This window comes from Scleropages formosus, chromosome 6 (genome assembly GCF_900964775.1).
Source record: "Scleropages formosus chromosome 6, fSclFor1.1, whole genome shotgun sequence".
NCBI classification, from domain to species: Eukaryota; Metazoa; Chordata; class Actinopteri; order Osteoglossiformes; family Osteoglossidae; genus Scleropages; species Scleropages formosus.
The window spans coordinates 33,394,756-33,421,300 of NC_041811.1; the positions used below are offsets into that span (position 1 = coordinate 33,394,756).

Genomic DNA, 26,545 nt, shown 5'->3' on the forward strand with positions numbered 1-26,545 from the left:
AAGTTATGTGGTCAAATGTTGTGTTGCTTAGTATTACACTATACAAAAATTTCAAAGTAAATTTATTCTATACTGTCTACTATATAAAAAGCTATTGCACAGTATGTATATAATGATAGTTTGTGCAACATGATGACAATACTGAAACATAAATGTATTGTGTTAAATCAATCGCAGCTAGGGAAAGATTAGTTTCTTCTCAATACAGATGTGGTCATTTCTGTTTGGATAATAAACGGAACAGATGATTTTCCCAGTTAAGTCAGCAACGGCTTTGCTGCCCACCAGCCCTTACTGACAGCGAGTGAGCGTTTAAGAAACACATTATTTATAATACACTTATTACTGTGTGAAGTTTGCATGTTCTCCCCATGTCTGCGTGGGCTTCCTCCGGGTGCTCTGGTTTCCTCCTACAGTCCAAAGACGAGCTGTTCAGGTTCCCCCATCGTGTGTGAGTGACAGAGAGAGTGTGTTCCACTGATGTATGGATGAGTGACCCAGTGTAAGTAGTGTATCTAGCAGTGTAAGTCACCGCGGTGAATAAGGTGTGTGGGCTGATAACACTACACAGAGTTCACTGGAAGTCGCTTTGGAGAAAAGCGTCTGATAAATAAATAAATGTAAATGTAAATTACTGTGTGCAAATGTGTGGGTGGTTTTAAAGAGAACTTGTGTTGAGTATTATAAAGTTTTTCACAAGAAATAATGAAAACAGGTGTCCAATGCCCAGCATTAACGATGGATTTTCAGGAACAATCAAGTTTGAGATGCCCAGCAAAGGGTCTCTTATACTTAATGCTCGTAACTTGTATTACTGCCACCTGTATTAGTAATAATAATAAAGAAGAAGACCGTTTATTAAACAAGATACTCTTATTTAATACACATGAGAGAAAAAGTATACACTGTGGAAGGGATGCGCTCTGCGGTAAGAAGAAACTGCCATCTACTGTGGTGAAGAGTTCTCCAGTAAATTAAGAAAAAGTTATGAATTTATTTTTGATTTCTGTAAAATGAACATCTTCACCAGGATATGAGCGCAGAAGGAAAATATGGGCTCAGTATAAACAGGTTTACATTGCTTAAACAGTTCACAGAGAAAACAGATGTAGGATGGTCAGGATGGGCTTTGGTTGCCTTAATAATTCCTATAAAGCTTCCAAAACACAAACATACACATTAAAATGTGGACAACAGAGAACAAAACCAATAGCAGTGCACAGACGACACGCAAAGAGACGAGTCCTGACATTAATGTAACACAGTACGCTACAATATGACTTTAGAGACAAATTATAAACTGCTTTGTCAATTTGAAAAATCTTCAAACAGCCACCTTTAAGGAGGTGAGGGGTGTTGCCAAACGGCAAGTCCTTTTCTTGCTTTTCTTGCCAAAGACTGCTTTCAAAAAGCAAAAATTTCCAATTTCAGTATTAAGAGTCATTACTTCAACAGAACACGGATAATCATTCAAATTATCGTTTTGGTTTTTGTTCTGCTTTACAAGTAAAGTCGTTGCACGCCAGGATCTCGTTTCATTCTCACCGGGAGTCTCGCCTGTCTATGCGATCCTGAAAATATTCCGTGAAATGTTTGCTTGGAGTCTTTTCACATTGAGGGATTTTTTTACGTGATGTATTCAGGCTCCGGCTCAGCTCCATTAAGGCAGATTGGACAAGGCAAAGCAGCACACATGGACCCAGGTCTCAAATCTGCGTTCCAGAGACCCCTTGGTCAGTCGAGTCTTCTGCAATCTCTTTAAATGAACCACAGCAGTGGACCTGCAGTCACCGAGGGCGTCGATGCCTCTGGCCACGTTTTCCACAAGAGGCTCAGAATCCCGCAGCTCTGCCCAACTTCCTGGCATCGGACACGGCGCTGATGCAGGTGCCTTCCTTGGCCGCGGCATTGACCACATTGAGGAAGAAAGGCCACTGCCCCACAGTGTGTCCGAGACGCGTGAGCCCGTCGATCACAGTCTGGAGAAACAGAGAATCAGTCAGAGCCACTCGGCAACATTTATTTTATCAAAGTCAAATACATAACCATACCGAAGAAGCTCAAACGGAAACCGGGAAGGTCAGTTTTTTAGTGAAATGCCCATCAGGGTTTAAGAAGACACGACCTTATGGATGTTTGTAATTTATTTCATTTACTATTAACATTTTGCTGGGTCTAGGGTTCGAGTCCCACTTAGGGTACCTTGCGACAGACTGGCGTCCCGTCCTGGGTGTGTCCCCTCCCCCTCCAGCCTTGCGCCCTGTGTTGCCGGGTTAGGCTCCGGGTTGCTGCAACCCCGCTCAGGATAAGTGGTTTCAAACAGTGTGTGTTGTAACGATCCGGCTAAGCTAATGAGTTAGCCCAGATCCTCACGTGGATTCCAGAAAGGCGTAAAATTATATAAATCCAGATGGACACGGACAAAAGGACGCTCTTCTTTTTAATATCTTGTGGGCAACTATGGATAACATATTTCACACAGCTGTCCTTACAATAAAATAAGCAACATTAAAGCAATCTCCAAAACGTGCGAGGCACAAAAGGTGTACACGGCCAAGTATATCAGCCTGCGCGCCCGGGAGCCAGCATCGAGGGGGCGGAGCAACCCCTTAGTCTCCACCATGATACGTCATCATTACATATCCCCCCCACTTAGATCAAGGGCTGTCCTCAGACCACAATAGAAATAAAACATCTACCCCTTCACTGTAGCACATCACTGCATAACAGAGACAAACAGTGGCACATAAAAGAAAGTAAAGACAGTTGCCCAGCATAATACCATAGCCCAACATTACACAGCCAGAACAGCATCCTTTAAATTATTCTTTTTTTTTTTTTTTCCTCTTCTTTCCACAAACTTCACACTGTTAAAGCAGAAACTGAAACAGAAGATATTACAATAAAGGCTTAAAACACACAGGTCTGAACAGTATCTCAAGAACAAGTGGTGCACATTGCAGCCATAACCCCTTCAAACATTTCAATACCCGCTAGTCTCCAGACCAGCCAAAGAAAAACATTTTCTTTCGCACACAAAATACAATAAGACCCCAAAATAACAAACAGAACATCATAAAACATGTCAAAACCCAAATTGTAAAGCAAAATAAGGGTTTGTCCATCTGTTGACATCCCACCCACTGGTAACCCTTGGTGTGCGCCTAGGACGGAGGAAGTATGGGTGTGCCGTGTGGGCAGGTTGTGTGGGATGAGTAGGGTGTTGCGAGAATGAGCGTGTTTCCGCATGAAAGGGCTGTGCGTATGTGAGGCAGGAATCACCAGCACATCCACTGCGAAGAAAATACGGATGTGTGTGCATGTGCACAAGTTGTGGGTGCTGGAGGTGAGCGTCAGCGCGGGGTGAGGAAAAGTTTACAGGGGGCGTGACCACAGGACTATTAACTGAGGGAGGCTGTGTCCCCACAGTCGGAGCAGCCGCCAACTGGTCATGGACGTCCGGCTCCGTAAACAGGGTATCAAAGCCAAATACGTCCTGCTCATCAGGGACACAGGCCTCTTGCTCCTGCAAATTGGTCTCAGCCAACTGCTGGGGCAAACACTCCAGGTCCTCCTTGTCATCCCAAGTAAAAAATGGAAGTAAATTAGAAACATGGTGAACACCACCATCAGCTGCATCCGCCACCCTGGACAACTTGTAATTCAGCTCAGACAAAACTTTGGTAATCCTGTATGGGCCTTTATAGACTGGGGCAAGCTTGGCCGAGAAACCCGCCGAGGCATCCGACCGAGGATGGGCTTTCAGTTTAACCAAGTCACCGACCTGGAACGAGACGGCACGCCGATTCTTATCATAATGTTTTTTCTGTGTGGACTGGCTCTTCGCTAGGGACTCCCTCACATGATCATACGCCTCTCTCAGGGCGGAAGTGAGCTCCACCTTGTAGTCCGCTACAGAATCAGCCATGTATTGAGGGCTTGGTGACAACCACAAATCAAGGGGTGTATTGAGGTCTCTGCCATACAAAAGAAAAGCTGGGGTATCTCCCGTACTCTGGTGTGGAGCTGTTCTCAACGCAAAGGATATCAGCGGCAAGTGGAGGTCCCAGTCTCTGTGTTTTCGCCCCACATAAGCACGGATTGCAGTCTTAATAGTACGGTTCACTCGTTCCGTCTGGTTAGACTGGGGGTGGTAGGCTGTAGTCAGCCTGTGGTCTGAGCCCATGGCAGCAACAACCTCCTCAAAGAAGTCACTCACAAACTGAACACCTCTGTCAGAGACCAGGTGCGCAGGAGCGCCATGTCTCGCAAACACCTCAGAGACAAACTTGCGGGCCGCAGTCGCCGCTGTAGCCTCTCGAACTGGACAGATCTCCACCCACTTGGTGAAATAGTCAATGAAAACTAAAATATATTCATTCCCACGGCCGGATCTGGGGAGGGGACCCATGAAATCAACACCAGCAAACTCCCATGGATATGTAGCGACTACTGGTTTCAGATAGCCCCCAGGCTTCTGATTGGCTGGCTTGGACAACTGGCAGGTCACGCAGGACTGGACATACCTCTTGACATCACCCCTCATACCTGGCCAATAAACTCGTCTCTGTAAGCGCCCAAGGGTTTTGGTAATGCCTAGGTGGCCCCCCATCGGGTGGTCATGAAAATATCTCAGTAAAGTACCACGGAGGAGTCCCGGCACATAGAAACGCAGGGCCTTAAGAGGATGAAGCCGGCAGGAAGCCCTCTTGTCCATGAAGTAAACCAAACCGTCCTGAATGCAAAAATCTGTTGAGTCCACACAGGATCCGCTCTCCAGTTCCGTGAACAGCGATGCGATTACCTGGTCGCCCTGCTGGAGCGACTTAAGCTGTTGCTTGTCCTCCAATATTAACAGTGGTTGACGTCTGAGGTTCAAAGAGCCAATAGTGGCGTATGATGGCAACAGGTCTACGGGCTCGGTAGGATCACAGGCAGGGTTCCGCGAAAGGGCATCTGGAACCAAATTTGCAGAGCCTGGTCTGTGGACCACTTCAAAGTCAAAGTCTTGTAGTCGTAGGCACCATCTAGCTAATCGCCCTGAGGGGGAGGGCCTTGACATCAGCCACCTCAAGCTGTTGTGATCCGTAACAACTGTTACATAGGAGCCCTCAACATATGGACGAAAGTGTTCGAGAGCCCAAATCACCCCAAGGCACTCTTTCTCAGAAGTGGAATATAGGCGCTCTGACTTGTGAAGTGTGCGGCTTGCAAATGCGACAGCCCTTTCCAAGCCATCTTCCCCAGTCTGGGTCAATGCGGCCCCGAGGCCAACATCGCAAGCATCCGTATGAACTGTAAAAGGCTTCCCAAAATTAGGTAAAACAAGTACTGGTGCCCTAGTCAGCCGCTGCTTCAGGTGATCAAAAGACTGCTGGCACTCAGGAGACCACGTGAAATGGGCATCCTCCAACATTTTAGAAATCTGCTCTTCGATAATCTTTCTTTTAGCGGGTGAGGCACGATAGGGAGGAAGGCACACTGGTTTCGCAGTTCCTGTGTCGATTATATGTGCAACTAATGAGGTCTTCCCCAGCTTTCCACTGAAAAGATATTCAAAGTCTCGCAACAGGCTTGCCAGCCTTTCCTTGTCTGCCGGAAGTAAAGCTGCCTGATCCAACACTGGGATAAAATCAACTTTGGTATCCTTAAAAGTCAGGCAAGCTACATGACCTTCCAAGTCCCCAAACTCCCCCTCCAACAGGCCTAGGTCTGGTGCGTAGTTTGCATTGTCTCCCAACCTAACATTACCTGTGGCCGGATGAATATGAACATCTGCCTGGATCATGAAATCAGTACCCAAAAGAATGGGGCAAGACAGGTCTGGAATCACAGCAAAGCGATGTGTGAACAAGTGACCCAACAAGCTCACGGGCAGCCACACAACACCCGAAGGAGTGCACTGTTTTGAGTCAGCCAACTCAAGTGGGGAGAAAGTCCAAGGGAGAACAATATCCTCATTTATTCCACATCTAAGGAGAGTGGATGGATGGACTGCTGAAATGGACGCACCCGTATCCAATGTCGCCTTCAGAAAAACTTGGTTAACCATTACCACTGACGACAAAGGGGAGTTCTTAGACTTCCGTGGGCTGTCCTGCACCAAATTAACGGAGTGAGAACCCCCTGTGCTCTGTACGCTGGGCCCCGGTTCCAGGTTCTGGTTTCCACCCCGGGGCCGCTGAAACCTACGCGGTCGAGCACCCGGGTCACCCCTAGTGTCTTGTGGAGCGTTTGGGTTCTCTTGATCTGCCTGAGGACTCGCAGCTGCCCCCCCACCAGGTTCTGTGTTTCCACTCTGCCTAGTTTTCCTACAGGTCCCACAGTTACGCGTGGTGACCCCGGGGGTAAAACATTTGTAGCAGTGCAAGTTTGGTCGCTGGGTCAGCTGAGCAGAAGTGGCAGTCCTGTTAGGGGAGATAGGCCCCAAGGCAGCGTGTAGCTCATGGGCAGTCAGGAGCAGCTCAGTTAAAGTTGTGGGTGCGGCCGCATGGAGGGCCAGTCTATACTGGTCTGAGACATGCCGGCAAATCACCTCGATCTGTTCTTGCTCAGATGGTGGTTGCCTCAGTCGTTTGAACTCAGTCACCAGGTGAGCGACAAAGGTGGGAAGTGATTCATCAGAAGCCTGAACACTGTCTAAAATCCCTCTCCAGATCTTCTCTTCATTGTCTGTTGGTAAGAATGCTTGACGAAAGAGATCTGAGAAATGTTCCCACGACAGTAGGTGGGGCTGCATGGCAGAGTACCACTTCCGAGGCTCCCTCTCAAACAGCCTCGTCAACTCTAGAAAAAACCGAGTATCAGGTAAGCCAACCGCTGTTTTGTACAACGAAACAGACTGAAGCCAATCCTCTGGGTCAATAGAATCACCCCCATCAAACTTGGGTGGCACAAGGCCAGAAAGGTGAGCAGAACTAACCAGCGGGGGGTGCGGACATGACCGGGCTGTGCATTCGGAGAGAGTGTGTGCCGCAGTGAGAGAAGTGTGCCCAGGATGGGCACCAGCATCCTGTCCATGCGAATGTTGAGAATCCTCGGCATCTCGACTATTGCGCTTTGTGAGTGTGCGTGTAGCAGGGGTGGAGGTAAACATAGGATGGGCATGTGTGTCTGGTCCCTGTGAGTGTGAAGAGGTCTGGATCTCCAACTGCTGTAGCAAGCTGTGTTGCAAGTCAACAGACATACTAAATGCAGATGTCAGCATATCTACTTGTTGCTGTAACTTTTTTACCTGAGCAGCAAGATGCTGAATTGTGACCGAATCATCACCCAACAGCCCAAGTGGAACACCATCACCTTCACCATCGTCATCCACAAATGCAACAATACGTCTAGCCATTGTAAATGTACTGAGAGAATCAAAACAGAAACGTGACCATGAATAACTGGAAAAAAAAATTATCCTAAAGCAGGTTAAAACAGCACATGTGCAATAGGAAGACACTCAGTGTATTACAATACATAAGAAAATAATATCATCAAATAACCTTACATGATGAATTACTCTTAAACTCAGCACTGGTCAGTTTTCATTATTTAGCTATTAACTATTAACATATATTACACACTCACATACAATTAACCTTTAACCCCCCTTTTTTTTTTTTCTTTTCAATTTCCCTCTCCTCTCTTTCACGGCGCGTAGAACTCCGCAGGAAATGGGAAAAAGACGAGGAAAAATGTCCCACGGTCTGGCCAACTGGAGTTTTAGGTTGCCACACCGTGCACGAGTGAATGAAATATCGTAAATCCGCTAGCCAACGTGCGCGAGGCAAGGAAATAAAAAGTCGAATTCCAAAAATAGTTCGCCTGCTTCCTTCGTCATCCACCAAAGAGATACTCCAAATATACTCACTGTCCAGTGTCCAAACCTTTCCTTCTAAGGGTATTCATTCACAGTTCGGGCGCCATTTGTAACGATCCGGCTAAGCTAATGAGTTACCCCAGATCCTCACGTGGATTCCAGAAAGGCGTAAAATTATATAAATCCAGATGGACACGGACAAAAGGACGCTCTTCTTTTTAATATCTTGTGGGCAACTATGGATAACATATTTCACACAGCTGTCCTTACAATAAAATAAGCAACATTAAAGCAATCTCCAAAACGTGCGAGGCACAAAAGGTGTACACGGCCAAGTATATCAGCCTGCGCGCCCGGGAGCCAGCATCGAGGGGGCGGAGCAACCCCTTAGTCTCCACCATGATACATCATCATTACAGTGTGTGTGTGTGTGTGTGTGTGTGTGTGTGTGTGTGTGTGTGTGTGTGTGTGTGTGTATAACATTTTGCTTAGCAGTTGTAAAAATAGTGTGACTTAACCTTGTCGAAGTGTTTCTCAGGGTTCACAGTGTTGTTGGCATCCACGAAGATCACAGGGGCACCGATGGCATCGGTCAGGTTCTTCCCAAACCACAAGTGGTTCATCAGGGTCTGAGAAGCAGAGCACAAACGCTGGCCATTGCGTCTGGTATTTCGCACAAGCGTAGGGCTCAGACGCATTACGTGTTCAGCTGTGCTGCTGGTGGGTGTGGAGACACCATCTTCTTGCGGAAGAATTAGCCGGTGACCAAGAGCACGACGTCGGAAATTCAAGAGCAAGTGAACACCAGGAGCTTGGGCAGCGTCATGGTTGCCATGGTTTCCAGCATTTGCATCTTCCGCTATCAGCACTCACACATACCTGGGCCATCGCCGCTGTAATCATGGTGCCCCCTGCTCCCCCAATCGCGAGGGTCTTCTTCTTGGACTTTGAGTAGACTATCGCTGGGGCCATGGAGGAAGGAGGCTGTTCCCCTAAGGAAAAAAAAAAAAGAAAAAATGAAAGCCTCACAGCCAGGGGGAAGAAAATTGTCCTGAGAACAACATGAGACGCAAAGGCACAGTACCTGCAGAAAGGCGGTTTTGGTACCCACAAAAATCTGCCAGCTCATTATTGAGGATGACTCCGGTCTTGTGAGAGTACACCATGGACCCAAAGCTGTGGGAGACAATATCCATTAGGAGCTAACAAGTGTCATGGACTTTGTAAATGGTATATGGCCGCTTGACAGCTGGAAGACATGGAAGATGAAGGTTCATGTGTGTTCAACACTCATTGAGAGAGCTTCATTTAGTTATGATATTGTAAAGCTGGCGCCGGGTTCTACAGCTACTGTAAGCCGGACTTGAATGTACGTCTCCAAAAAGCAAGGAGGTCAAGGGGGAGCAGGAGTGCCGTGGGACTACGTGTCACGTTCTCACATGTGGTTGATGGTGCTGGTGACTGACACAGCACTGCCATCGGCAGCCACCACCGACACGTGGGTGGTGCCAAGGCGGTCCATGGATGGAGTGGCATTGTAGAACTCAGGGCTGTGGGTTGCCCTGTCGCTGATCATCTTCCTGATACGCTCTGCAAACTCCTCTTTGATCAACCAATTAGGATTCTTCAGATTTAAAAAAAAAAAAACTGCTGTTAGAGTTGAGGGCAAAGAAGAGAAATTCTCAGTCACTCATTTCCGTAAACACCATTCCGGTCAGGATCATGGCAGTCCGAACCCTATCCTGGAATCACTGGGTACACCCTGGACAGGATGCCAGTCCATCACAGGGTAGCTACAGAAACACAAACACACACACACAGCATACCATTCATTGTCACCAGTTGCCCTGAAGAGTGGAAACCCATGTGAACGGGGGAGGTTATTCATATGGGTGTTTTGGTGATTTTCAACATGTTATATGTTTTATTAATTTTCACATAAGCCTATATCCAATTAAATTGACATGGTTACACACATTTATTTATTTTGCTGACACTTCTCTCCAAAGAATCTCACAATGTTAAGGTCGCACTTATAAGCCTACAATTATTTACCCATTTACACTGGTGGGTAATTTTAAAGTAAGCAACTTGCTCAAGGTTGGGGATCAAACCTGCAGCTGTTAGACACACACACACACTTTCTGAACCGCTTGTCCCATACAGGGTCACGGGGAACCGGAGCCTACCCGGTAACACAGGGCGTAAGGCCGGAGGGGGAGGGGACACACCCAGGATGGGACGCCAGTCCGTCATAAGGCACCCCAAGCGGGACTCGAACCCCAGACCCACTGGAGAGTAGGACCCGGTCCAACCCACTGCACCATCACACCCCCCACAGCTGTCAAACAATGACATGTTTTTGGGCTTTACATGTACTGTCAGCGGTACAGCAACATAACACACACGTACACACATTCAGACACTAAGGGCAACTTAGAGTCGCCAGTTCACCTGAAACAGAAGTTGTGTTAGAGGTTAGTGGTTAGAGCAGCTGCCCTTGGACCCAAAGGTTGCAGGTTTGAATGTCCCACCTCCAGCTGTAGTACCTGTGACCAAGGTACAGTATTTCCCCTGAACTACTCCAGTAAAATTTACCCAGCTGTATAAGTAGGTAAATAACTGTAAATGGCTTAACACTGTAAGCTGTTGTGGAGAAAAGTGTCGGCTGCAGATTGGTGCACCTGGAAGAAAGAAACCCGTGCGCTTTTAAGTGTGCGGCACATAACGGCTACGGAAGGGTTGGACAAGTGCAGGTGAACAGGCATCCAGTGTTACACAGCAGTTAACGAAGGGAAACTGCCTTGTTGTGTTGGGTTATTAACTCATTTCAACAGCTGATGTCATTGTGTCTCTTTCAATGGGATATACAATATATAAGATAGTTGGGAGCAGAGCAGTCAAAGCTACTGCCTTTGGGCCAAAAGGTTACAGGTTCAGTTGCCACTTGTGGCTGTAGTAACCTTGAGCAAGGTACTTACCCTAAAATCACTCTAGTAAAACTACCCTCTTTACATTCAGTTGACACTTTTCTCTAAAGGCACTTAAAATTACTTACCATTTTGTACAGCAGGATAATTGAGGGTAAGCACCTGACTCAAGGGTACTACAGCTGGAGGTGAGGCTTGAACCTACAACCTTTGTGTTTAAAGGCAACAGCACCAGCCACTGCTCTACCAGCTGTTCACAGCAGTTAACATAGAGCACAATAGAGCAGTTAATGAAGGAAAACTGTCTTGCGTTGCGTTATAACTCATTTTAACAGCTGACGTCATCATGTCTCTTCCAATGGGATACATGACATATAAGATAGTCGGTAGCGTAGCAGCTAAAGCTACCCAGCTGAATAGATGGGTAAAAAATTGTAAAAACCATAACATTATAAGTCGCTTTGGTGAAAAGCATCGACTAAATGAGTAAATATAAGGTAAGATGCTGTGAGCATTCATAAACAGTGCGGTACGGGGTTAAGCCCAGGTGTACTTGTACTTCGCTGCTACCGCATGCGGCCCCCTCAATGTGAGCTGCTCACCCACTGGCCGGGGAGCCTTATTATGGGAAACTCATCAAGCTTCTGAAGCTTTTTGGAAGCCTTGCCAAGGAGGATTCTGGGAATTGTAGTTATGAAGCTAATAATAAAGCCAAGGTCCGGTGGCGCGAGTCAGCAGTCAGCTGGAGCCCCCAGTCGCCCGTTCGGCGATGGCAGCCAACAACCCCCGTGACCAATGAGTAATGTGTCTAACAGGACAAGGGCCAATTTGGAGGGAGCGGAAGTTTGTTTGTTTGCATGCTGAAATGATGACCTCCTCGTGACTCTTCCTCTGCAGTAACACATGATCGGGTTTAGAGAACAGGAGTCGCAGCCGAGGCCAAGTCTGGAAGCAGACAGACGGAAGTCATCCTCAGCAATAAGCAACTAAAGAAGGTCATCGGAAGGCCACTTGCTGCGCAAGCAACGAAGGGCACGCACGACGGAGTCAACAAGTTCAGAGACTGCCGGGCGCCATAACAACGGTATCACAGCGGTATCACACCATGGTGGTACTGCACGCGAACACGTCGAGCGAAGCTTTTGTACAATATCACTAATGTCGGGGTTTCTTTCGCCCCGATGCTCTTCCACGTCCTCAGCTGAGATCGTCGCTTTTAGAGTTTCATCCACTTTCACACGTTTCGAAGGTGCATCTCCATGGCGAACCTTCCAAACACTTGCAAAACATTTGCTGTAACAGAGCCGTGTGTAATGTTCTGCAAGGAATCTTCTGGAAGGCTGCTGAATCTCTGCCCACATTTAAAAAGGGTCTTAAAACTCACCTCTTCCAGACTCACTTCGTCCGTCATCTCTTAAGATCATACAAGGTGTAAAAGTTTATGCACCATAACTTTACGATCATACCTGTTAAACAACAGATAGACCTTCTCGCAGCTACTCCTGTAATGTAACCTAAGAGTTTATATATATATATTTCAAAAACAAATAAAATTACTAGGTAGTGGGGGGCGAGTTGGGTTTGGCCAGTGTCCGCTGTGTGGCGCATATGGGGTTTGAGCCTGCTTGGGGTGCCTTGCGGCAGATCGGTGTCCCGTCCAGGGTGTGTGTCCCCCCCCCCCCCCCCCCCCCGACCTTGTGCTCTGTTGCTGGGTTAGGCGGCTGTAGCCCCATTGCATTGTACATTACTAGGAAAGCGATCAGGAATCATCGATATTCGGATAAAGTTTTATGGAGCTACTCGTGTGATGAACATTGGTTCATATGATGGAAACAAACTGCACTTAATCACACGTCTGCATCCAGGTGTCTCTTCCTGCTAATGTAATGAACACATTGTATTTTCTATGAGATGTACGTCGCTTTGGAGAAAAGCGTCTGATAAATGAACACATGTAAATATAAGCTGAGAACATCTGTAGGCAAAGTAGCCCTTGGACTGTTTCAGTGTTGCTTGTCTGCAGGAACTATGCTCTGTCTTTCTGATCTATGCATCTCAACAAGATCCACCTTTCCAGAGATGAAACTGGGGTCACAGATCATCTTCCTCTGCCCGTTCGCAAATTTGGACACTTCCACATAGCGGTGGTAGGTCAGCGTCTTCTGAGCTCCCTCGACGGAGGAAGGATTCAGCTTGTACCCTGAGGGCACAGTAAAAAAGTGCCACCATTGCAAAGACAAGCTGCGGACAAAATACAACGCGACAGAATTTCTCAATGTCCATAGTTATGTCCATTTTTGTGTCGATTACAATTAGCTGAAGTTGACTGATTACCAAAAACACCACGAGATCTTCTGATAGGTCAGTTTTAGTTTGGTACTTGATAGCCATTGGAAGATTCTAGAAGGCCCCGGAACCTTCTAGAACGTACCAAAAACATTCTAGAAAGCATCAGATCCTAAAAAGTATTGGAATATTTGGTGCTTGGAAAAACTGCCAAAATCTGCTACATTCAAGAATGTGGAATATTTTTCTAAAAACTGACATATAGTACAAACTAACGCCAAACGATTAATCGAACAAAATGCAAAAAAAAAACTACATAATACAATTTTTGTTACATTGTGTAGTAATAATAATAATAGCATTTCTCATTTTTTGCATTTTGACAGAAAATGAGAGCAGGAACTGACAAACCTTTCATGACATTGAGGACGAAGCCCAGTATAGCGCCACCTGCTGGTGGTGGCGGAAGGTACAACACATGATCTCCTAGTGGAAGTGTCCATGGATTCATCACCTCTGCTTTAAAGGATCGCAGATCCTCCAGGCTTAACGTTCCACCTGAAGCCAAAAGGAAAAAATCTCGTTATCTAGAACAAAGCTTCAGCTAATTCAAGCCAAAGAAACGATTGTTTCACAAATATAAATTTTCAGGATTCAAAGCTGGGAAACCCTGTATTATTTCATTTATTTAATTAGCATAGTGCAAATAAGAGGGGGATGTGGTGGCGCAGTGGCGCAGTGGGTTTGACGGGGTCCTGCTCTCTGGTGGGTCTGCGGTTCGAGTCCCGCTTAGGGTGCCTTGCAATAGACTGGCTTCCCGTCCTGGGTGTGTCCCCTTCCCCTCCAGCCTTATGCCCTGTGTTGCCGGGTTAGGCTCCGGCTCCCCGCAACCCCGTATGGGACAAGTGGTTACAGATAATGTGTGTGTGTGTAGTGCAAATATTTCTTAAAAAAACGCATCTAAATATGAGGCAGAAAAAAAGTTCACCTGCGGCCGTCACATCGTGGATTAAATCACTGGCGATCTGACCCGTGTAGAAAGCGTCGGCACCCTGTTCTGCGATGGTGCTCAAGGTGTTCGCCAGCGCAGGCAGCCTCAGCATCTCTCCAGCCTGGAGCACCGTTCTGTTCTTATTGCAGAACACATCACTGCAAGAGAATTTCTTTAAATTAACCGACCAACGTACTACAGGCACGCTCTGCAACTCCAAAGGTGAAAGGTTAAAGGTCAGTATCAGCTGAATCCAAAAATCAGGAGGTTCGAATCCCGCCTCCAGCTGTAGTACCCGTTGAGCAAGGTACTTACACTGAATTGTTCCAGTAAAAGTACACACCTGTATAAATGGGTAAATAACTGGAAGCAGATAAACGCTGTAAGACGCTTTGGAGAAAAGCATCAGGCAAATGCGTAAAAGTAAATGCAGGTGGGATTCAAACCTGTGACCTTTGGATCCAAAGGCAGCAGCATTAACCACCACCAGCTGTCCCTTTGTTTATTCATTCGCCTGATTAAAGCTCAATAGTGGGGTGACATTTTCGCGTGAGTCGGTGTCGTACCAGAGGGATGATTTCTCAATTTTACGTTTTAAGAACGGGTGCGAGAGAAAGTTTCCAAGGTAGAGGGGCACAGGGAAGCCGTCTCGTGCCAGCCTGATGGTGGCCTCAAACAGTTTTGCCCATGGCAGCTTCCCATAGAGGCGGTGCGCCAGCTCGTATCCGCGGATCTCCCCGGGGACGCCAATCCATGCAGCGTCTGGGGGATAACAGTGGGTCACAAAGAATGACACGACAGACACTTCTGATTTATATATCATATATTATTCTTCATTCAGCTGGGGATCACATTACATTTTTAATATATTTTTATATTTCTATTTCCATCACTAAAATTCCAATTTAAATCAAAGTCTGAAATTGCATCCACACCTGTATAGAAGAAGTTGCTTTGAGAGCAGTTCTTCAGCAGGTCTTTCTGGAAATGTTTTGGCACCGTTTCCCTGGAAGTGATGATCGTCACATTACCTGGAAACAAAATCAGGGACACCCTGCAAACACTCGTTGACATGGAGAAACGACCACCTGGCCTGGGTGGTGCGAGAGGACGTGGGCTCGATCCCCGCTCAGTCTGTGTGGAGTTTGCATGTTCTCCCTGTGTCTGTGTGGGTTCCACTGATGTATGGATTAGTGACCCAGTGTAAGTAGTGTATCTAGCAGTGGAAGTCTTTGGGTGCTCTGGTTTCCTCCCACACTCCAAAGACGTGCTCTTCAATTTCACCCATAGTGTGAGAGTGACAGAGAGTGTGTGTGTTCCACTGATGCATGGATGAGTGACCCAGTGTAAGTAGTGTATCTAGCAGTGTAAGTCACTGCGGTGAATAAGGTGTGTGGGTTGACAACACTACATTGTTGTTCACTGAGTTCATTGGAAGTCGCTTCGGAGAAAAGCGTCTGCTAAATACATAAATGTAAATGTATGTTCTGAAAAAACCCCCAGAGTTAAAAAAAAAAAAAAAAATGCACACATTACCCACACATATACATATTTCCATATACCATATTTACTGGAAATGATGCATTTGAAACAGTACATAAATAGTATGACTGTAAGTATTACGGTAACACAGTAAGGGTGAATCCATGGAAAATGTGCCGGAAAAAAGGGAAAGAAATACAACAATCAGCAGTTACAGTTGGGGGGGGGGGGGGGAGTTGCGGGGTCACACCCGTAACCCGGTGTTCTGCTTGATATGGCCAACTTATAAATGGTGATTCATAAAATTCCTTGTTGGGAAAGATATAGCGTCATGGAGAGAAAACGGGGCACAGAGGAAAGAGAGAAGGTCCAGATGCTTCTCTTATCAGTGCAGCAGCAGAAACTGTGAAGAAACACACCCCGAGTGTGAGGCCAAGCCGCTGGGGGGTACGGTGCGAACAGAAACATGAGCCGACACTGCAGAGAGACACACACACACACACACACATACACTTACCCATCCTGTCCAGCACGGTGAATATGGCCCCCCCGCCCAAGCCCATGCTTTGCGGGTTCATCAGGGAGGTGCAGAGCAGAGCAGCGATGGCGCCATCCACTACCGAGCCTCCTTCCTCCAGGATGTCCCTGGAACGGGGGGAAAAGAGGCCGAGCTCAAATCCGTCCTCTCCTTCTTATTATAACGTCTATTATCATTCTTACATTGTTTCATCATTTTAAATCTCTTCGCTCTGGTATCTTCACTTCCTGCTGAGGCACCGAGGACACAGGGATCCCGCAGGGCGTTTGACCCTCATCCTGGGGTCACTGGAAGTACCAGAGCCCTGGTGCTCAGGAAGCCTCCTCTTCCATGAAATGACTCTTCTGCTGCTGTAATAATGAGACTCGAAGCCAAAATCGTCCGCTGCGGACTTCAAGAGGGACGCGGTGAATCGACGATGTCAGGAACACTCAGTCAGCCTCCATTCATCCACTTGTTCAGCAGACACTTCTCTCCAAAGCAACTTAGAATGTAAAGGCCACTCTTATTCACCCATGTGCACAGCTCGGTAGTTTTACTGGAGTAATTTTAAGGTAAGTACCTTACTCAAGGGTACTACAGATGGAGATGTGGGTCAAACCTGTAATTTTTGGGACCAAAGGTAGTAACTCTAACCATTATGCTACCGGCTCTCCCTGATCAATACAACTTCAATGACTGCTTGTGCTGGGCAGGGTCGCGGTGGACCGGAGCCTCTCCCGGGCACAAGGATGGTGGGGGGTGTGGGGGGGTTACACCAGATGGGATGCCATCCACAGGGTAACTCAGTTAATTTGTTCAAACATATTATTCCTTCTGTCTTAAGGTTCTTTTAATGCTAATTATTGATTATTAATTAGGTGATTCTAATGCTAATTCTAATTCTCCTCAAGTTCCACATGACGATCTTCTTGTCAAGGGAAAAATTTACACATTTTTCCATAACCGACAAGCTGGGTTTTCTACTCCTTCGCCTGTACGGGGCTCCCATTTGACCGAATTATCCCACAGCAAAACATGAACGATGTTTTCTTTCAATGCCTCCTTCCAGGGACGGCGTTTCACCACAACTAATCGCTTCGCCGTTTACTTCGCCGCTCACGTGAAATGGTGGCACAGAGGGTAGCGCTGGTGCTCCGTCGCACCTGGCCTCTGGGGACAACTCAAGTCTACGTGGAGTCTGCACATTCAACCTGTGTTTGTGTGGCTTTCCTCCACATGCTCTGGTTTCCTCCCACAGTCCAAATTCACTGAATTGTCTCTAAATCATAAATTACTCAAAATGTGTGTGTGTGACTGAATGAGTGTGTGATATTGATGGTGGGACAGTGTACAGTGTATCCAGCACTGTACGGCGCCCTGAACGAAGGCATCAGCGATATACTAGTTAATAATCACTGTATTTTACTTTGAAGAAAAGCCTCTGCTGGACAAGTAAAAGGACACTGACATTTACTGCAATCAAGGTAAACAGGATCCTGATTCTCATGTTTTTTCTAGGTTTATAAGAGCAAAGACCAAAGACAAGAGACCAAAAACTCATTAAATGTATGTAAATATGAACGTACTTCATTATGACATTACAGCCACTGGTCTTTGACTATAAGTTTTTTTATTATTATTTTATTATTTTATATTATTTTTTTATTTTTTTATTATTATTTCCTTATTTAATGAAAATCACAGCATTCCTGACATCACTGGCTTTTTTAACAGTTTTCCTCGTTCACTTATGGAATCTGTCTGTCTGTCTCTTCACAGATTCGCATCTGGTGAGGTAAAAACACAGTAAGAGTAACCGTACAGCACTTTCAGCAGCCCAGAGCCTTCAAAGTCATCACACCATTTTTACCTGCGTGTCGTCTGTTATCTTTCCCTTGAAGATCATCACTTGAGCTGTTATGTGCAGTCGGTCGTTAGTCATTATGACAAAAAAAGCTGTGACCTGTATCCGTCCTGGGTCACTTTTGTAATCTTATGTGTTTCTCATAGTACCAGTCCCTGTGATCATGGGCCCTACATGCCCCTACCTGCATCACGAGTATCGTATTTCTGAGGACGTGTATGTTGTTCAATACCTTCCCGTGTGCCAACGGACATGTCTGGTCCGGGACTATCGCTGCGCAGGAAATTCGCCCAAAAAGGACGCCTCGTGGGCCCATTCTTCCCCGAAACGCTGCTCGCCATCGGAGCTTTATGCGAGCTTCATTTCACACCTTCCTCCGCTTACTCTTCCCCTCAGGTGGGCAAACCTTTGCCCGAGCAACCCTTTGCGTCGCGGGACACCTGAACAGGGTGCAACATGCCTCCGAGGGGCGTTGCTGTTGGAGACGCGAGATCGTGCGGAGGCCCGCGTGGGGTTCTCAGCAAGGGAAGTAACACGTTTACATTTATTCATTCAGCTGACGCTTTTCTCCAAAGCGACTTACAATCTTACGGTTACACTTATTTACCCATTTATACAGCTGGGTAATTCTACTGGAGCAATTTAGGGTAAGCACCTTGCTCAAGGGTACTACAGCTGGAGGTGGGATTGAAACCTGTGACCTTTGGGTCCAACTAATCAAATGGGGGGGGGCACATTCAAAACACATGTGCACTGATGGTTTGCACAGAACACCTACGACTCAGAACCCTCCGGAGGGACCTGCTCCCTTGTACCTGCTCTCCTCAAACACACACTTTGAGCTGCATGATGAGGACGTGGGGGGGAGGGGCACCTCAACTGACTGCCAAACACTGCTTTAAAAACCCAGGACACTTGAAACCAAAACCACAACTGATGAGATTAAACACAGCGATACGCTGACGTTGCTTTATTTAACAGACACTTTCTCCAGAGCGACTTCCAATGAACTCTATGCAGTGTTATCAGCCCACACACTTTATTCACCAAGGTGACTTACACTGCTACTTACAATGGGTCACTCATCCATACATCTCACTCTGGGTGAATCTGAAAAGCATGTCTTTGGACTGTGGGAGGAAACCAGAGCACCCCCAGAGGAAACCCACTCAGACATGAGGAGAACGTGCAAACTCGGGGCACCTCGCTCATTGACAAACACCCCCCCCCCCCCCCCCCCCCAAAGCCACAGCACTGCACTTTCTCCTTCAGGATGTAGATTTTGCTGAGTTTACTCATCCACACGAGGGATAAAAACTGACCGAGAGACATCAGCAAAAATTTTTCATATGTCTCCATCCAGCTCTCTCCTGCAGTTGATCTAATAAACTCGGTGTGCTTTTCCCCCAAGATGTACGTTGCTTTGGAGAAAAGCTAAACGAACAAACGTAAACGGGAAGAATCCGGGTGTTTAAGCGAAGTCTCGACGGCAAACACGAGCCACACTTCACCACGAAGGCACCTCGGTTTGGCAAGTAAGAACTTATTACATAGTTTTTTGGCCAGGGCTGAGAACTTGCTCAGACAAATGTGTGTTTGTCACCGATCCCAAAGGCCGAACGCGAGGCTGATGTTTCAGTCGCGCTCCCCGGCGACCCGCCGCACGTATTCCTGGAATACCGCGTTTTTGTAACGTTTTCCCGAACCTCCGCATGACCTCCTTCTTTTCAAAAGAAGTGTCTTGCGTCTCCGGAGCCGAAACGGATCCCCTTACGTTACCGTCGAGTCTGCCGCGCTGACGGGCCTCATCAACACCTTTCGCGTCAACGATATGGACTGCGCCCTCGGGAACGTCCCTTGCCGCTCCGTTTGCACTTCGCTCTCAAAAGGAGGAAAAAAGAGCATTGTTGTTGCACCTTCCCGTATTTTTGTTGGCAGCCGAGTGCTGGAGGTAGCTAAGGATGTCAGCATGACAGTTGAAGGTCAGCTCGGGGCATCCTCCAGAAAGGGTGTTCACACACCCACGCGAGTACGCACACACACACACACACACACACACACACACACACACACACACACCTCCAAAGTGCCCATGTGCAGATTTCATTCGCACCCTGAAAACACGGTAAAGAGTGGAGCGGAGGCGGGAGCGCGGACAACCGACGGCGCTACTGGCCGCGGGACACATTCTGGCAACGGCAGCCCGCAGGAGAACTGGCAGAACGACACCGACAGGCATTTCTAGGCCCGTATAGCCACCAGGAAGGCATGCGGAAAAAAAAAAAAAACACACTTCTAGGAGGAAGGCTGGAGCGTTCGCTGCTTTGCCTGCAGGCGCTGGGTTCGAGTGAAGGTGCTGCAGAGCCTTGCGCATGAAACCAGACAACCGATAATACTGCCATTGTTCTCTTATTATTAAAGTGAAACTGCGGAAGGGAGGGGGGGGGAATACCACAAAATAAATTATAAGGAACAAGAGAAGTGGCAGAAACACCTTATTACTCCTCAGGGGTTCGAGTGAAGTATGTGGGCACTGACAATGTCGCAGTTAGAGCTGCAGTCAAATCCCACCGACTGCCGTAGTACCCTTGAGCAAGGTACTCACCGTGAATTACCCAGCTGTGTAAATGGGTAAATAATTGTTAGTTGCCTCGGGGAAAAGTATCAGAGAAATGTGTGTGTGGATTATGCTGTTATGCTGCTCAAATTGTATGCTGGACTGAGAGGAGAACAGCACTGCCAGCAGGGCTCAGATGCTGGTGCTGGTGCTGGTGCTGGTGCTGGTGCTGGTGGTGATGTAACCTCAACCTTCTGTCAGAATGTCAAAAGAACTATTAAAAATACCTGCATACTTGAAAGCAGCTTTGATGATGTTAAACACAGCAATTGGTTTACATTACTTCATTTGGCAGACAGTTTCCCTACAAAGTGACTTCCAAAGAACTCTATGTAGTGTTATCAGTTCACACACCTTACTCACCACGGTGACTTACACTGCTAGATACACTATTTACGCTGGGTCACTCATCCATACATCAGTGGAACACAAACACGCACACTATGGATGAACCTGAACAGCATATCTTTGGAGTGTGGGAGGAAACCAGAGCACCCAGAGAAAACCCACACAGACACGGGGAGAACATACAAACGCCACACGGACTGAGCGGGGATCAAACCCACATCCTCTCGCACCACCCATACGCTGCGAAACAGCAGCGCTACTCACTGCACCACCCACCCCATACACATCTGTTGCTTGGCATAAGAACTCGACTTTGCGAGCGGCTTCCTCCGAAAGCCCTCCTTCGGATTACAAGGCATTTCTTTGCATTTATAGGGATCAAATTTGGATTCCGAGCACCTCCCCACAGCTGAGCGGCGTGAGACGTTTGTTTACATTTATTCGTCTTGAAAATGCTTCCCTCCAAAGCGATTTACCACGATTATTCAGCAGTATTTAGCTCACACCTTCATCCAAAGGAACTCACAGTCCCAGATACACAACACTGCAGTCCCTACTATCTTTCATGCTTTTGTGTAGAAGAGCAATGTAACGCACACACACGTGTGTGTGTGTGTGTGTGTGTGTGTGTGTGTGTGTGTGTGTGTGTGTCGCTGGCTCAATTCCACATACCATTGGGAGACCCAAACATCCTTGACCAAATACCCAACTGCATGAACCCACAACTTCCTTTTTGTCAGAAACAGTTCAAAAACCGCAGTAACCGGTTCATTACCGCGGTAGCTCGCGCTGAAGGGAAACGGCCGACAAGGGGAAGCCTCTGACTCTACACTTAGAATAGCGCTGACAAATTGCACGACTGACCCCGAACCCGGATATTTTCACTCTCCCCGCTGAGCTGCAGCTGTACAGATGGCAAAGTGCCTTAATAAATAACAGAAGCCATAAGTTGCTTTTGATGAAACCAACAGCCAAATAAGGAACTACCTTTATTTAGCTGATGCTTTTCTCCAGAGCAACCTGTAACATTACGATTATTTACCTCTTTAGATACACGGGTAAATTTACTGGAGCAATTTAGGATAAGTACTTTTCACAACAGTATTGCAGTTGAGGTTTGAATCTGCTACCTTTAAAGGCAGGAGTGCAAATGACTACACTACCAGGTGCCCTCAAAACCCACTGTAACTAATAATGCAAGGAAACATCTTTTCAGTTAAAAAAAAAAAAAAAAAAAACAGCTGATGCTTGAAAGATGGAGAGGAGTACAATTTTGGCAGCTTCCTACCAAAAAAAATTACGCTTGAGCGCTAAAAATAACCAACATAAACTGTTCTTATCATTTCTGAGCTGCCTTACATTTTTGAAGACTAGACAGCTGTAGTTTTGGAGCGAATCTCAATAACTGGGGTGTAACCCACCTAGCAGCAGCTGGTAGTGTAGTGGTTATTGGCACTGCTTTTGGACCCAAAGGTTGCTGGTTCAACTCCTCTTTCATAATCTTAAGCAAGGTACTTATCCTAAATGGCTTCAGCAAAACTACCCCACTGTATAAATGAGTAAGTAACTGTAGGCAGATCAGTGTTATGAGTCTTTCTGGAGAAAAGTATTGGGTTAAAGATAATGCTGCAGAGTAAAAACATGGGACTGCACTAACTGAGCTACTTTCGTTGTGGTTTCGCTTAAAAAACTTGTCAGAAGTGGGTCTATGTTCTAAAGGAAGAGTAATTTCTAGTGCGTTGACCGACCTCGTTGGCATGTCTAGTGCGATGGCGTCACGACCTCCATACCGAGTTGAGGCTAAACAGCTGCCGGTTCTCCAGATTCCTTAAACACTTTTAAAAAACCTTTGGTCTACATTATAGACGCAAGCTGACTTCCAAACTGATGAGCCTAACTGGGACGGGAGAGCTCTTTGTCTCCCTCCTTTTCGTAAAATTCAAGGTCACTTTCGCCCCTAAATCACTATCAATAAAAGCAACATATGTTTGCAGGGTTCGGACACCTGTGGATACAGCTTCCCAAATCCTGCTCTCCCAGAAAAATAATCTCACCCACTTTCTGTAACGGTGGTGACTGAGCTGAATTCAAACCTATACCTGAACAGCCGGGACATAGTAATGTAGCAGCACTGCCCGCTGCACCACCGTGCCGCTAAAATGGTAACCTGATTTAAAGAAATAGACTAGAATAGAATAGAATAGAATAGAATAGAATAGAATAGAATTATAGTTATGACCATACCTGACATCCCTAAGGGAAAAAAACAAGTATGGATAAATACCACATATTGGGCTGTAGGATGAGTTTCAAAGCATTAAAGTCCAGGTGTCTGGTGCAGAAGAAAGGAAAGACTACAAATGGGTTCAGTACTTTGGTACTGCAGGTCCTCTAATTCCATTCGGGGATTCAGCAGCTATTCAATGAACTAAACAGGAGTTGGAGGGTTGGCCGGCAGTAGAGGACGGGACAGGACTTCTAGGTAGGTTTAGAACCTGGGTATAATCATCAAGACGCCCTGCCGTTAATTCTCCAGCCCCTTCTGGTTTGGAGAGTCTCTTTGTCAAGAGTTGAGTCCCTTTACAGGACAGGTGGTCACCTCCGCAGGTGGTCTGGTGTAACTCATGGAGCAACAAGCTGCAGTTCTCTTTCAGGAGCCTAGAGGAGGAATGTAGGGCGAGACTGGAGCGGTAAGTGCTACAGAACAGGGAGTCGGATCATCTGACGGTTGAGGGTAGGACAGGTAAGAAATGGAGTTCATTGGCAGCGGTGCAGCGGGTAGAGTCCTGGATATGGCACCCTGACATTTGCCCCACTTCAATCCAAAATCTTAATGCACAGAAAGCAGGGTTGGCAATTTTTGTAAATTTAAATCAGATTTTTTTTCATTTAAATCAGAGTTTTAATTCTTTTTTAATCTTCAGTATTCTCCGGAACTCTAAACGTTGATTTTAACGGCAATGTTACTTAAATATTTGCTTTCTTCCAGAAAACGTCTCAAGTTGCTTGATTTTAACTGGTAAATGTGATGTCATGAAAGCAGAATCCATGGCTGCGGTCACCGAACCGCATCCTCTGCAGACGTAGAGCGTCTCTCCGGCGCATAAGGACTTGTCCAGTCCAAACGGAACAGGTCTGGCACAGAAAATGTGGCAAAACTTGTGTTTCTCTCCAGACCCATAAACAAGAACACAGAGCTGGGTGAGCTGTAAGTAACGTCTAGCAAAACTGTTGGTGCCCGAAAGAACAATGGTGATGTCATTTAATTTTTCACCTGTTTTTGATGTGTTATAAGCTCCTTAATGCTGATTTGTATATTAAAGAATGTGGATGAATTATCCTGGAGTCCTTGTCATTTAAGTCATAAAAAATATTTATTTATCTGCCACTTTTCCCTAACCCAGCCTACAACGTTGAGGTTACAATTATCTACCCATTCATAAAGCTCAGGAATTTCTTTTTATCTTGAGCAATTTCAGGGTAAGTACCTTGCTCAAGGGTACTGCAGCCAGAGGTTGGGACCAAACCTGTGATCTCTGAGGCAGTAACTGTAACCACTACGCTACCAGCTGTCTGAGTTACGCCAAATTGCTTAATTTTATTCATTTTTAAGTACTTTGTGCTGAGCGTTTCCTGGAACTTAAAGCTGTTTTCAAGTGCTTCTACATATGTTGCAAATAAACCTCCCAAGAGTTGAAGAAAAATGAATATACAGAAAAAAAATCTGTAAACCTGATTTAAATCGGTGTGATTTAAATCGAGCAACCCTGGCAGAAAGCGAAGAAAATATGGAAGTTTTTAAAATATAGAAATGCTTGTGTCTTGAAAATTTGGTGGATCAGTCAGACAAGGTAAATTACAGTCCCATGTGCAGTAAGAAATGTGGATAAGAAGGTTACAAGTGTCACAGGTGCCGTGCAACAAGGTGCATTAATGTTTATTGCTATGGCATTGTCCGTCCATCCGTCCGTCCATCCGTCCAATTTCAGTAACCACTTATCCTGGGCAGGGTAGCGGTGAACCGGAGCCTATCCTGAAATAATGTAAAGCAAGACTGAAGGAGGAGCCACCTGGAAAGGACCCCAGATTATATGTTCATTTCAAATGCATTCTTTTCATTTTGTTCCTTTCTTTGTGTTTTCGCCCTTGATGTGTAATATGTCACTGTCCTAGTTGGACAGGGCTGCTGCGGTGCAACACACTTTCAGGGAATCTGACAATCAAGTTCCACCACATCTTAACCGGTCATAACTCAAGGAACAAGTGTAATCGAATGGGTAATGAACAGGTTCAGAAAATAATATTATTGAGCACACATTTTGAAGCAGGAGCAGAACCTATGTGTGCTGCGTATGAATTAGCGCAGTGAGACACTCTGTATCCTCACTCATCACTATTCTCACATTTAGCTGATACTTTTCTCCAAAGTGACTTACAGTTACAATTATTTAGCCGAGAACGCGCGAAGGAGCGCCGCCGGACAGAGGAAAAGCGGCCGAGACGAGAGGTCGTCATGACAACAGCGACACAACCGCGCGCTCGCCACCAGGACAACGTCGAAAAAACGCCCGAAGCTGGAACTGTTCGTGCGCGCACGCGGCTAAATGCAACGACCTGACTTTACCATGAACTTACTTTTCACTGCAGCACGACACGACAGTCTGTCCTGTCTCTACTTACTGCACGTAAATCTTAGGTGCTTAGTTACTACTTCGCCAGCAGTACGTCTGTCTGACAACAGAGGTCATTTAAGGTCAGGGCCAGGTGTCCGCCACACAACTCAGAATGAACAGGTCCAGTTCGTTCTGTCTTCCGCCGAACCATCCGTCACTAAACATATTCGAGCCCACAGGAGTGTGGTGGTTAGCGCTTCAGACCCAGATTAAGTTGCAGGTTCGACTTCTTCGAGCGTCGGCTTAAGTACCCTTACACAAGGTACTTACCCTAATGCCATGCGCCCGTAAAAGAACCATTCTTTGCAAATAATTCTAACCTTGCGTTGTAAGAAGCATTAAAAAACGTGAAATGTCTCTAGAGCCGCTTCTCAGTCCGTCGCACTGCTCCTACGGATCAGCTGAAGACGGCGGCGAGGAATCGACCGAGAGCTCGTGAGGGGCGCGCGCACCCACACTGAGTTCGTTTTAGCAAAGCTGTTAATCTTCTTATATATAATTTGCACACCGCCCAGCCCAAAAACATGCTCTACATGAAAGGTTCTTAGTAATCTAAAGTAACTGTGTGCTATTATTATTATTAATTATTATTATTATTATTACTATTATTATTATTATTATTATAAGCATTGTAAGAACTCGAAGCAAATCAATCGCCTTAAAGCGCCAATTACCTGCCGATCTGGGAACAGCGCTCTGAATCCGCGGCCACCGCAGCGTTTCTGAATTGTCCTTCCACACATTTGTTTTTAAAGAAGAGCGCGAGGCACAGGATGACAAGGGCCGCGGCGACGAGCAGCACGAGGCACAGGCAGCAGCCCGCGCGGGACTTGGACTTGGCCATGCTTCGCGAGACGGTGCTTCCTGCGGCGGCGGCGGCGGCGGCGGCAGCTGCGCGTCAGTCAGTGCGGACGGACTGGCGGGGTACGGCGGACTCGACTCAAATGAAACGAAAAGGCGGACTGCGGCGGCACTCCACCCCCCGCACCCCCCCCAACACACACACACACACACACACACACACACA

The 26,545-nt window shown here is 46.6% G+C and overlaps 1 protein-coding gene across 2 annotated transcripts; it reads right to left on the reverse strand.

Moving 5' to 3' along the window:
* Nucleotides 1-896: 896 nt before the first annotated feature.
* On the reverse strand, nt 897-26,545 carry ggt5b (gamma-glutamyltransferase 5b). Of its 2 annotated transcripts, none has more exons than XM_029252752.1 (12): nt 26,193-26,545; nt 16,014-16,141; nt 14,950-15,045; nt 14,581-14,776; nt 14,012-14,172; nt 13,435-13,581; nt 12,807-12,937; nt 9,247-9,431; nt 8,892-8,983; nt 8,687-8,799; nt 8,326-8,436; nt 897-1,979 (listed from the first exon to the last, which is right to left on the reverse strand). In XM_029252752.1, exons 1-12 carry the CDS (start codon nt 26,360-26,362, stop codon nt 1,833-1,835), a joined length of 1,677 nt encoding a protein of 558 aa, XP_029108585.1. In that variant the 5' UTR covers nt 26,363-26,545; the 3' UTR covers nt 897-1,832. The 2 variants fall into 2 exon arrangements, with proteins under 2 accessions (XP_029108585.1, XP_029108586.1); XM_029252753.1 differs by lacking the exon at nt 26,193-26,545 and adding an exon at nt 16,217-16,256.